Genomic DNA, 13,682 nt, shown 5'->3' with positions numbered 1-13,682 from the left:
AAATTACTGTTGTGTTGTTTTTTTTTTAGGGGGGCTCTTTACTGTTCCTCATTGGTCTCACTGTGGAGCTTTAGGGTCTAAATTTACACCAAACGAGAGGGATTGAGCGCAATAAACCTCGGCTGCTCTGCTGATAGGTACTGGATGTACCTGCCTGGGACGTTCCAGTGCAGTTCAATGGCCTGCAGTTTTGGCTCTGGCACTTTTAACTCTAGGTGGTTCTTCAGCTTCAGCTGGAGACTTGCAGTCTACTTTGCACTGAACTGTACTGGATCCTGGTCTGACATTACTCAGTCCCCCTGTTTATGTGTCTGGGCTGTGTTTATACAGTGGACCATCTGCATGACCATTCAGCGAAGGACTTAGGACTTCATTAAGCTTACCACTACATCCCATACCAGTGTAGGCACTAATAACACACCCTGGGCACTGTTCAGCTTTCTGTGATCCCCCTTAATACGAGTTAGGAGAACTCCTCAAAGAGGAGGAGAAACGAGGAGCTCTTGGAAACCCCAAAAAACTGGACACTAAACACGTCACGAAAGTTCAATCAACATCCAGGCTGACGCAGAGGTTTTTGGAAGGTGTGTGTGTGTGTTTTAATAAAGCTGGACCGAGAAATAAACACGAACACGAACTTCGCTCCACACCTTTGTTTTGACCTTGTGTTCGCTCCACATTTCTCCGCTCTCACCGCTAACTCACCCATCCGGGGCTCCGCCCACTGGAGTGGTTCCCGGAGCGACGATTGGCTAAGAAGCAATAGTCCCGCCTCCAGAGCGGGGCTCCGAACGCGGCTATTGACCTCCAGTCCTGTCAATCACCTTGTCCTTACGCTAAACATGGAAAACACTAGCGGCTACGCTACGCTAAGCTAGGCTAACTCCCATTCCAGCGCCAGGGCGGTCTGATATCCTTCACGCGCTCCCAGCTGCTGCAACCTTTGCTATTTTTTCGAGCAATATTGCAGTAAAAACCCCACAGTTAGTTAAAAAAAAGCCACATTTAAAGGAAATAAACTCTACTGCGACATGAGCACCAACCATGTGTAACTGAGCTGGGCAGCTAACGTTGATTTTGCGTGGTGGACTGAAGGACCCCCCCCGCCGCCGCCTGCTGCTGCTGCTGCTGCTACCCAACATACAGATTCATTAAAATTAATATATCTTAAGCATCAATCAGATCAAATGTTGCATCCCGCTTTATTAAAGAACACCCCCCGTTAGTCAGCCAGCAAGCCAGACTCCCCCAGTAGCGCACCACAGCACTGCGACTCTAAGCTCGCGGCATTTCCCCACCCCAAACAAGCCTGTAAGGAAAACATGCGCGCGCGGACTTACTTCTGCGAGGTTGGACCCGTTTAGTGAAGTTATTCGCGCACCCGGGCTCTAACTACCCCCTCCGCTGCTCTGATGCCCCTCTGCTCGGATGGAAATGACAGTAGCGCGCGCCGGAAAGCTGCGATTTCCCAGTCTCGAGCCTGGCACGTCACGCGCAACGTGACGTCACGTCCCGGAGTGTATATTTTAGCCTAGCTGTGAGCCGCTCTGCAAGTCTTCTGATATCTGAACTATGGCGATATGGTGTTGGGTAATATGACATAATGTACTGGATCCTTCAGTGGAGTGCTGGGTTATTTGAGACAGCTTTGGGTAATATGGGATACAGTGTTGGGTCATTTAAGACAGTGTTGGGTAATATGGGATAGAGTGTTGGGTCATTTAAGACAGTGTTGATAATATGGGATAGAGTTGGGTCATTAAAGACAGTGCTGGGTCATTTAAGACAGTGTTGGGTAATATGGGATACAGTGTAGGGTCATTTAAGACAGTGTTGGGTCATTTAAGAAAATGCTGGGTAATACAGGATACAGTGTAGGGTCATGTAAGACAGTGTTGGGTAATATGGGATAGAGTTGGGTCATTTAAGATAACGCTGGGTCATTTAAGACAGTGTTGGGTCATTTAAGACAGTGCTGGGTCATTTAAGACAGTGTTGGGTAATATGGGATAGAGTTGGGTCATGTAAGATAGTGCTGGGTCATTTAAGACAGTGTTGGGTAATATGGGATACAGTGTTGGGTCATTTAAGATAGTGTTGGGTAATATGGGATAGAGTTGGGTCATTTAAGACAGTGTTGGGTAATATGGGACACAATGTTGGGTCATTTAAGAAAGTGCTGGGTAATACAGGATACAGTGTAGGGTCATGTAAGACAGTGTTGGGTAATATGGGATAGAGTTGGGTCATGTAAGATAGTGCTGGGTCATTTAAGACAGTGTTGGGTAATATGGGATACAGTGTTGGGTCATTTAAGATAGTGTTGGGTAATATGGGATAGAGTTGGGTCATTTAAGACAGTGTTGGGTAATATGTGACACAATGTTGGGTCATTTAAGAAAGTGCTGGGTAAAATAGGATACAGTGTAGGGTCATGTAAGACAATGTTGGGTAATATGGGATAGAGTTGGGTCATGTAAGATAGTGCTGGGTCATTTAAGACAGTGTTTGGCAATATGGGATACAGTGTTGGGTCATTTTGGACAGTATTGAATAATATGGGATAGAGTTGGGTCATGTAAGATAGTGCTGGGTCATTTAAGACAGTGTTTGGCCATATGGGATACAGTGTTGGGTCATTTTGGACAGTATTGGATAATATGGGATAGAGTTAAGTCATGTAAGACAGTGCTGGGTCAGTTAAGACAGTGTTGGGTTATGTAAGACAGTTTTGGGTAATATGGGATACAGTGTAGGTGCATGTAAGACAGTGTTAGGTAATATGGGATACTGTGTTGGGCATGTAAGACAATGTTAGGTAATATGGGATACAGTGTTAGGTAATATGGGATACAGTGTTAGGTAATATGGGATACTGTGTTGAGTCTTTAAATACACTGTTTGCTAATATGGGATAGAGTTCTGTTGTTTAAGACAATGTGAGGTGACAGGAGTTATTTAGATGTTAGGTAATAGGGATACTGTGTTGGAGAATTTAATTACAATAGTGTTAGGTAATATGGGAACCTTTGGTCATGTAAGACAGTAACAGATCATTGAAGATAAAGCATATGCTAGCCCTCACCTCCCAGCCAGGTTGCATCGCATGTGTTTGTTGAAACCAAGGTGGGTAAAGTAAGCCTCATTGTCATCATTGTCTTACCGTGGATTGATCTGCACACCCAGGTCTTTAACAACGCTTTTGTAGCCTTTTCCAGCTTCCTGTGTCTCGGTCACACATCTTCTGAACGTTGCTTATAAAATAAACTTTTCCTTATTTATTGGGCAAAGCACCTGAGAAACCCACACTTTCAGACTCATCTTTAATGAAACACCTTTGAGAAGTCATTAGCACAGAGGTTCACTTACTTTTTCTAGCCTGCACTGTGGATGGCTACCCAGCATGCTCAATAAAAGACATGGACAGTACAAATGTTTGTGGAGACCCCTTCTAATGAATGTATTCAGCTACTTTACATAGCTTGTCTAGTCCCTGTAGAGAAGTACTGCCCATAGAATAGGACCCTCTGGAGCAGGTGAGCTCAGGTGGTGATCATCCAACTAAAGCTCTTCTTACTGAATGCAATCAAACCTTACAGCAATGCTGCTCCAAAATCTACAGTTGGAAAATGGACAAAATGGACAGTAGAGACAGTTATTCCAAAAAATTATCAAAATTATTTTATTTGTATTAAATGTATAATTAACACACCTGTCCATAACTCCTCCTACACGTGAAGCCAGACCTTTTATTGTTATTATTATTATTTATTGAAATTTATGTTTAAAAAATAATACATTTTATTTATTAATTTTTTTTTTAAACGTCTGTTGATGCAGCATTGCTGGCCAACAACGCTTTAAGAGTAATGGGGGGAGATAAAGTTTTTGCCACTTGTGCTCTCTCAGGCTCCGGTCGCTGATGGCAAACCCCTGCGACCCCCGCTGAACACCTCAGAGTGCATTTTTAAAAATACCTGTGCTTTCAGAAGAAGCAATAAATATGCAGGTGTCCCAATACTTTTGTCCTTATATTGTAAATACATACTGTATGCAGGAATGCTGGTGGACAAACGACATGGAAAATGCATTAATCAAGTTCATGTAGAAACAGAGCAGTGATTTTTATTTTCATTGTAATACCAATATCAAAAACCATCGCCACCAACACACACCACGAAGCGCCGAGAGTCTCGAGCCTGTCCTTTAATTGTGACACATCTGCATAATATCTCACACATTTCCCCTCCAAGCACATTATAGATACTTCTGCAAGTTGCTCTTGACATGGTTCTAGGTCAACTTGTACCTCAAGCAACACTTGAGGACCTGGAAGAATTGGGAACACAGTGCAAATCAGACCATATCATATAAAGAGAAGGGAAAGAAAAAAAAATCAAAAATTAATAATAAAGAAAAAATCAATGTATTGATCTATAAAACAGTTCATAATAAAAGTTCAGTCGTTTAGGCTTCAGTACATGGAGACTCGCGCTGACAGACACATTCTGGCGAGTGATGCAGGTGAGATGTACGTTAAACGATTACGTTATCGCACTAACGAGAAAAAAAAAAAAAACGATGTAAGGATACTCAAGGTTATTCTAAACACCGCGTATGGCACTTCACTCAGAATGGGTTGTCATAGCGACGGCTAATGTTCAGTGCGCCTTTATAGACCTCACACTATATATATATATATATATATATATATATATATATATATATATATATATATATATATATATATATATATATAAAATCAGCAGGAGAATATCAATCAACTGAGCATGAGTGTGTGTGTGTGTGTGTGTATGGACTACATTTTCATTATGTGTCCTGCATATCTGCAGTCATAGAGAAGCTGTTTATTAGGCCATTATCTGAAACACGTCCCTCCGAGAGCCACACTGAGGAGGATATTGCAGGCATTGCAGATCAGGGCTGGCTTTGCACCCAGTGAACCGTGTTTGCTTCCACACGCAGCGCAGTGAGGATCATCAGCCTCAATGTCAGGTAGCCCTTGAAGTGTCTGAAACACAGCTGAATCATTTCAATGGCTTCTTTAGAGCAGATCAAGGTTGCATCACGACACACAGCGCCCGCACCTGACTGCTGAACAGGGACAGAGACAGTCCCAGCGAAGGAAGTACAAGCGGACGTTTGGTAGAACTCGGCGCACTCAGGGCCGCAGACCTAAAGCACTTGACTGGACCGTCTTAAAGCTAGCACGGATAACGCTGTCAGGAGGACACAGATAATGTGTGGCGTGTAACTGAAGAGCGCAGAGTTGAAGTCCGAGCGTATTGCAGTGGTTGAACTTGGACTTTTGACTCGGAGGAAGCTATGTGGCGCTAAAAAACCTGAATAGAAGTCATAACTGATTGAGTGTACACACTTTTGCCGTGTGTCTGAGTGACGGATACCTGGAAAGAGGTTCGTAAAAACAGTGCCATAAATGAAAGCTATGAAATTGGCAAATCTCCCACTGTAACACTATGGCAGTTTTCGCATGGCTTAGAAGAAGGGATGCATATGTGTGTGTGTGTGTATATATATATAAACTATTTATATAGTTTGTTTTGTTTTTTTACTATATTTTTTTTACTATTTTATTTCATGTAGAATTTTGTGTTGAATGGACCAATAGAAATGCTCCAAAATGACACTGAACCAAAATGACTTTGCCTCTCCTGTTAAAAAGTTGCCCTATTAGAGATGAACAAGGTTTTTGTGTGACCACGACAATATACACAGTCATATCAGAACATTATGACCACCTACCTAATACTGAAATGAACCACCTTTGCCTCGGATTACGCAGACGTGATAGACGTTGTGGCATGGACTGCATTAGGTGTGTATTACAGAGGTGAGCTGCTCCACAGTGGAGCGCCGGTCGCTCCGTAACACTCTGTCCCGGGGTCGTCGTTCCCCTCTGGCATCAATGGCTCGTGGGGCTTCACAGTTATGCCGCTGGGAGGCACTCAATGTGCGAGAAGCCCATTTCTCAGTACACCTTCACTACAGCGGCTCTAGAACATCCCAAAGAGTTATGCTACTACTCTTCGCCCCGTACCGTCAAATCGTGTCCGGAGAATGGACTTTCCCCCACATTGAGAGCCTCCTATCAGCATAACAGTGTGGGCCTATGGGACATTGATGCAATTGTCGCGCCACTGTGAACTAGCTAACCTCTACGATGAACACTTTCCGTCACCTAATGCAGTCCAAGGGTGCCAAGGGTGTATATACATACACACACACATATACACATTCAGAGCTGTAACAAACCCTTGTAACCTTGTATCTTTGAAATGTAGATGAAACGGTCTTAATTGACCTTAAGGTACATGAATGCAATTTTCATATATAAAAAAATCTGCCATGTTATGAGATCGTGTAACATTATGAAGGGGCAGAGTGTTGCGTATATATTAAAACTATATAAAATAATAAACTGCATTGACATCTCACTTCAATATCTCTGTAAAGAACCACGTACGCTGCCGTCTGTAACAACCCCCCAGAATCATCCATCAAAATACCTGCAATCAAATATACAAAAGGTCCTTAGTACCCCATTACTCCGTATTCGGTCTCTACCAACACCTCAAAAAGGCTCTCTAAGAAGGGTTCTGCAAATTGTTATACATTCTTACTTATACGCAGTGAATATTACTGAAGTGCAATCGGTTGCAGTGGTTCTGGTCCTTTACAGCACATAATATTATTATTATTATTATTATTATTATTAATAATAATAATAGTCATAACAATATGAATAAGGGATTGTTGTTGCCATAGACGCTGTAATTCATAAGTGTCAGAGGGGGAGACACATCAGTGAGGTTTCCTAGCCCCACCTTGCACTCCGTGTTCGACGTATTGCAGGAGGTTCCTCGCAGAACGGCGGCTTTGACAGTTCCAAAGCTGAGGGGTGACAAAGTGGGAGGGTGGGGTGGGGTGGTGTGGGGGTGGAGCCATCGAGGAAGGCCAGAGTGGCGTAAGCAGCTGATTCCTCCTTGACACGCCCCCCCCAAACTCTCACATTACACACATCACCTGGCCTTCCCCCCACAACACACACACACACACACACACACACACACACACACACACACACACACACACACACACGAGCATGCACACACCTGTCTGGCCAGGCATGTGTTATACGGGGGGAGGGGGAGCTGGTCTCTGAGGCAGCAGATGAGCAGCGGGAGGGGGTGGACTGTGGAGAGAGGGAATGAGTCAGACACATGGTATTTAAATGAAAGCCTGCAGTAATAATTCATGCCTTATGTGACTGGATAAACACTGGAACTCAGGCTGAGAAGTACTGAACAATAACCCCACACAGTAAAACGGTAAAGTGACCCGCCCACAGCAGTGTGCATTACGTAAAAACTATTTACCGTATAGTAAATAGTGGGGGCTGCAGCTGAGCTCCTAAAGTACCGTGAACAGGTTCTAGGCAGTTTGTAGGATAATAATAATAATAATAATAATAATAATAATAATAATATAGCTGCTTATCGGTAAGTGTAAATCTGCTAAGTAAAACACTGATATTAGAATAAACACCAATATCATTCCTACAAAAAGTCGTAGTTTTCCATTACTGTGTTCATTAGAACATCTCTAAAGCTCTCCTCATGGAGTCTAGAGTTTATTTAGAGTTCTGTCTTAACTACATTACAAGGACAAAAGTATTGGGACACCTGCTCATTCCACCTTGTTAAATAAAATAAGAATAAAAACAATACAAACATATGTATTCATGTCTGTTAGTTCTTTTGTAGCGCTCAGAAGACTATATTAAAGATATTAAAGCCACGCCCGCATTTTAGAGCCTCGATATCTCAGCAAACGAAGCAAAACTGAGACGGTCGTTCAGGAACCAGAACTGCGAGGAAGGATTTTGGGAGGGTTTACCGTGTAAACGCAGGACGAGGCGGCCTGGTAGCGTACGCTGGCACTGAGGAAGTCGTACTTGTCTGAACCACCTGTAGAGAAACAAGAGTCATATACACTTCACACATTAAACACACACGCACGCACGCACACAGGCACACAGGCACACACACACACACACACACACACACACACATACATCTATTCATTACAAATATTGATTTGTGATAACTGGCGAAGCGATCAGCACCAGAGGCTTTGCAGCACCGTCTTATTTCAATAGACCATAATGAGGACATTCTAGTAAAGGGCCAAACAGACAGATTTAAATAAACTTAGTATTTCTATATACTGCAATATCCAGAGAGACAAATAATCAGTGGGGAACCAATGCAGCCTTCTAGGCCTTCAGGGAATCACTCTGGTGTTCTGGAAGTCCAGAATACTGAAGGCCTAGTTCTAATAATGACAGATCACCTCTGCAATTTGTAATATTTAATGATTCAAGATATTTATATAGGCTAAAAATGTGGTAAATACATTATTTATATGACAAATTGTGGGTGCTTTCAGAAACAGCCCATATACTGCACATAAATAATTTAATAAATTAAATAACATAAAAAAATAATAATGAATATATGTCCAATATACATATATCTCCATATATCTCCAATTTGCTTCAAGGTTTAAACCGTGTAGCTGCACTGTCCACTGTCAATCCCTCTATATCTCCTATTTTTGACATGGTTTTCATTGGATAGTGACCCTAGACTATACGTATATATCCAAGCGTCTAAATCCAATTGTGTTAGCGAACACTATACGTGGTATTTTCCTATTTTTTATCATTACTTATATATTTTTATCATTTTGTGAATGTAATCACCATCATCCCGAACAGGCAGCTCACTCACTAGCCACTCTCACCTCCACAATAACTGAATGTGTGGCAGTGACCCACTGTAAATGTCCTCATTACAGTATGGCTGTTGACACAGTACTCACGTACGGTTTAAAGCAGGAAAGACATGAAGATCAGCGTTTACTCTGAGGTACGAAACTCAGGAGATACGAACAACCAGAGACACCTTCATGCTCAAAGAGAAAAGGGCCGCTGTTTTACCATCAGTTAAACCAGTTAAGCCTTCAGGCATGCTCAGAATTTCACCAAAGCAGCAAAACAACACAGAATGCACAACGACAAAACCCCTCTATACTGGCGGCGTTTCCTTTTCTGGGCCTTTGCCAATGTAATGCAGTGAGAATATCCAGGAGTTACGGCTGCCTCAGAGGGGTTTTGTGGTTGTGGAAGAAAGCGATATCCTCTCAGCACACAGAAAACTGGATGGAATAGAAAAAGAAAAGTGTAGAGGAGAAGAGAAGCAGAGAAAGGGGCGGGGTAAGCAGCTGCACTGTCGTCCCATGGAGCCAATTAAAGCCTGACTGGGTTATATATACAGACACAATTAGAAACATTTACCTCCTCAGGTGGCAATAACTGAGCCTGATGCTTTATGATAAACAGGAGAGAGAGAAAGGAGTCATTGTAATGCTATGGGGAGATTCTTGGATGTAATGGTAGCAAGCAGTTTAAAGAATTAAAATATCATGTACATCATATATGACTGACCCTTTGGTTATTGGCGATTTATAAATCAGTCTGAACTACAATCTGATTGGCTGGATTTTTTTACCCATGTGGTTCTATCTAATCACAGCATGTTGTTTTCCACCACACCTGTACAATTACTCCGAACAACAGCAGCTTTGCTCTAAGCTACTGGGACTACTTTTCCTAGTGGAAGAATCTGTACTGTTGGAACTGCTTCTTTAGTGAAGGAATCCATGGAAGAATCCATGCTGCTGGAACTACTTTTTTTGGTGGAAGAATCCATGCTGCTGGAACTACTTTTCCTGGTGGAAGAATCCATGCTGCTGGAACTACTTTTCCTGGTGGAAGAATCTGTTCGAACTTCTTTAGTGAAGGAATCCATGCTGCTGGTACTACTTTTCCTAGTGGAAGAATCTGTATTGTTGGAACTGCTTATTTAGTGAAGGAATTTATGGAAGAATCCATGCTGCTGGAACTACTTTTTGGATGACGACATCTATGCTGCTGGAACTACTTTTTTCTAGTGGAAGAATCTGTTCGAACTTCTTTAGTGAAGGAATCCATGCTGCTGGAACTACTTTTCCTAGTGGAAGAATCTGTATTGTTGGAACAACTTATTTAGTAAAGGAATTCATGGAAGAATCCATGCTGCTGGAACTACTTTTTGGATGACGACATCTATACTGCTGGAACTACTTTTTCTGGCAGAAGAATCTGAGTCGCTAGAGCTGTATGTTTGTGGTGGAAGAAACCACCAGTACTAAAACCACATGTGAACCAATGTTAAGTAAAGTTAAATTGCATGTCCAAAAGTATTCAGACACCTTTATAACTTTACACCCATTGTTGACACAGGAGTTCGCCAGTTGCAGCTTGTAAAATCTACATAGTGTAGCAGAGACCAATAGACTGAGACGTTTCATCCAATCAGTACCTTTGAGATGAGCCGGGGTCCTAATCTTATCACTAACGCTCTCATGGCTGAATACCAGGAATACCATAAAATCCTCACTGTAATGTTCTGACATCCAGTGTAAAGCCTTCTCAGAAGAGCAGAAGCTTTTACTGCTGCAGCACAGGAGGACAAACTCCAGATTCATACCCCTGATTTCAGAAGAAACGTTGGGCGAGCAGGTGTCCACAGACTTTTGGACATGCGGCGTGTTAATGCTAGGTCAAAGCACACTGTCTAGTTTTAAGGTTCTAGACTGAAGAAGCTCTGATCATCTACAGTGCGATGTGGGTTAGCTGTGTGTTTAGTAGGTTCACTGACGCAGATCTGTTGGTTAAGTGAGCACAGTGTGCAGACGTGTGGATGGACGAGGGATGAGCTTATCTGCTGACTCACTCCGTCTTTCACTATGCTGCTGGGGTTTCCTCGCTGGTTTGCAGGCGTTCGGCTATTATTGGTCTGAGGCCTGCTGTCCGATCTGCAAAAGCAGGTAAACAAACACTTGAGTGACCTTGAAATGCGTCGATATTTCAACTGAAAGCAGAACCTTCACCAGAACCTCTGAGGAAACATCATTTTTTCATGACTGAAACACCTTGCCTCACGTTGTTAATTTGAAACCCTTTAAAAAAAATGACCTAGACATCCTATAAACCCCTAAGCAACCCAATTACACCAGGAATACAGGAAGTCTTTTAATAATTCATACATTTTTAATTGATGCTAAGGAAGGAACAATATTTTCGGGGGGAAATTCCCTTCTATTGGAACTACTATTTGGCAAAAGAATCCATGCTGCTGGCACTAAAACTTTCTTTGGCGAACGAAACGGTTCTGCTGGCACAATTTTTCTTTAGGCAAAAGAATCTGTTTGGCTGAAACTACTTTTTTTTAGGCAAAATAATATGCTCTACTGGAACTACTTTTTTAGTCAAAATAATCTTTTTAGCTGGAACTACTTTTTTTAGCGTAAGAATCCTTGTTGTAAAAACTACATTCTTTAGGTGGAAGAAATCACCAGTATTAAAAAACCTGGCCAAATGGATAATGCATGTTCAAAAGTATCCAGACACTTTTCTAACTGTGCAAAAGCAGGCAAAAAAACCTCAAACGACCTGAAATGCACCACAATTTCAACAGAAAGCAGCACTTTCACCAGAAAGTAAGTTTGTTACAAGACTTAAAAAGAAGAAACCAAGCAAAAAAATGTAGACACCCTATAAACCCCTATAAGCAACCCAATTACATTTGTAAGCAATAAGTTGATGGATAGTGTTCACTATCTACAGTTTGGCTGTTTTTAAAAATATATTTAATAAAATATTTGATGCTAATTTAAAGAAAAAACTAAAATTGTACCTGATGAAAGCAAAAAAGTTACCAAAATGTATCTAATGGGTGAGATTGGTGTGCTTGATGGGCTAAAGTTGAGACGTTGCCTTTACTGACATCATTTTGCATAACCTGACATAAAATTTTATTTTATTATTAAATTATATACTAAATTTTTTTTTATTATTAGTTAGTTTAAAATATCTGAATATAACAGAAGTTGAATCGGCGTCAGCAGAGTTATGTCTGTATTCATTTGCGACACTCAAAGAAGCAGATGGACTCACTCGTAACCCTGAGAGCGTTTTTTCCTGCAGAAGCGTTGCTGAAGCTCATTTCTCCTGAAGAAGACGAAGAGTCCCAGAGCTAAGAGAGGAAGAACTAGGAAGAAGAAGACCAGCAGACCATCTCTTGTAGAGGTGTCCTTATCTGAGAGGCAGAGAGAGAGAGAGAGATCCGACACTATAGCCACAGATTATAGCCCATCATAAATACAGTACTTATGTCCATGTGTTCCTCTGCACTGGGTGTAAAAGCTCTTTACCAATGTAAAGGTTGTCCTCACCTCACATGTGGTTCTTTGTGGTTATTCTATGACAGAGATCTTCACATCTGGACCTGAATCCAGTTTCCAGTTAACTGAGAACCAAATCCAGGACTGGAAACTGCCTTCAAGGTCAGGAGTTCTATGGACCCATTTGAGGTACCTTTATTTTACAGTAAATGATCTCTGGGAGAATCGGTTCCGGCCAAAAGACTGAGAACACATCTACATGGTATCCCAGAAACATTGCTTTGGGAATTACTGGGAAAAAGCAGCAGGAAGCATTCTAGCCGTGGGTGTTGTGACAGGAAATGTCCACAAGGGGGCGCAAATGGGACAAGTGTGTGGCATGGAAAAAGTACTGAATGGAGCACCATTTATACCCCTCTAGCACATGCCTGACATTTGGCAGCATGGTGCCAATAGGGTCATATTACTCTTATTCTACTGGCAGTACTTCTCTACAGGGACTAGACAAGCTGTCTGTGTGTGCATTTGCACATCTGTATCAGCAACGGGTGCAACTTAAAATAGCTGAATGCATTAATTCGAAGGGGCGTTCACAAATATTTGGACATACAGCATTTGGTATGTGTACTGTGTAGCAGTATACCTACCGTTCCAGGAGGGTCCACTGTCTATGCTACCGCCGTATCCTACGGCTTCACAAAACGGTGGTTCCCAGCCATTGTCACAATGGCAGTTTTTATTGCTGTTACACACCTACAGTGAAAACACACACACACACACACACACACACACACACACACACACACACACACACACACAGTAAAACGTGTGTTATGATGGGGGTCAGATGTACATTATGGGTAATGCTGCATGATGGGCCCTTACCCCATGGCCGTGGCATTTCTTTTGTACATCGCAGTCGTAGTTCAGCTCGTCTGCACTTCTGCACTCGTAGTTTAAGCAGACCTGTAAACCAAGCCAGAACACATTAACCAGCATAAAAAAGCAAACAGAAGAGTCAGTCGGTGTTGTAGAAACCCCACAAGACATACACACACACAAAAAGTAAATACTGTGAGGCCACCTGATAGGCCTGGGTGAAAATGCCCTAAACTGTAGGGGTCAATCTGGGCTAGGTCCAGGCACAGCACTTTCCACCTGCGTTCAGCTCTCAAAGGCCTCACTGGACAGCTAGGTGGGTTAAATGAGGAGGAAAGCCTCATAAAGTCTGGACTGGGATGCCAGGAATAACCCCTTACAATTAAACTTCTGAAAATTTAGCACATTAAAACTCTCAACATGCTCACATGCTCTTTCTCACCAAAGCAAATGAGCAAGAACAGGTGTGTGTG

General features: G+C 42.2%; 2 protein-coding genes across 6 annotated transcripts in view; both read right to left on the bottom strand.

Annotated features, from left to right (window-relative positions):
- Positions 1-1,475, bottom strand: part of ogdha (oxoglutarate dehydrogenase a) — a 37,226-nt gene extending 35,751 nt beyond the window's left edge. For 2 of the 3 annotated variants that reach the window (XM_072682520.1, XM_072682519.1), the window contains exon 1: positions 1,341-1,474. The gene's annotated coding sequence lies outside the window, so the exon portion shown is untranslated. Of the gene's footprint in view, positions 1-1,340 lie in introns of all 3 variants that reach the window. The other variant, XM_072682521.1, reaches the window with a different exon arrangement.
- Positions 1,476-4,094: 2,619 nt separating this feature from the next.
- adam9a (ADAM metallopeptidase domain 9a) overlaps positions 4,095-13,682 on the bottom strand; it is a 36,129-nt gene continuing 26,541 nt past the window's right edge. For 2 of the 3 annotated variants that reach the window (XM_072682522.1, XM_072682524.1), the window contains 7 exons: positions 13,216-13,296; positions 12,978-13,083; positions 12,104-12,245; positions 10,881-10,962; positions 9,401-9,430; positions 7,939-8,009; positions 4,095-7,234 (listed from right to left, as the gene is read on the bottom strand). In XM_072682522.1, coding sequence (XP_072538623.1) covers positions 7,174-7,234; positions 7,939-8,009; positions 9,401-9,430; positions 10,881-10,962; positions 12,104-12,245; positions 12,978-13,083; positions 13,216-13,296 — 573 coding nt within the window. In that variant the 3' untranslated portion in view covers positions 4,095-7,173. The remainder of the gene's footprint in view (positions 7,235-7,938; positions 8,010-9,400; positions 9,431-10,880; positions 10,963-12,103; positions 12,246-12,977; positions 13,084-13,215; positions 13,297-13,682) is intronic. The other variant, XM_072682523.1, reaches the window with a different exon arrangement.

Source organism: Salminus brasiliensis, chromosome 6 (genome assembly GCF_030463535.1).
Source record: "Salminus brasiliensis chromosome 6, fSalBra1.hap2, whole genome shotgun sequence".
NCBI classification, from domain to species: domain Eukaryota; kingdom Metazoa; phylum Chordata; class Actinopteri; order Characiformes; family Bryconidae; genus Salminus; species Salminus brasiliensis.
Note: the sequence above shows the minus strand (reverse complement) of the source record. Positions and strands in the feature narration are given on the sequence as shown.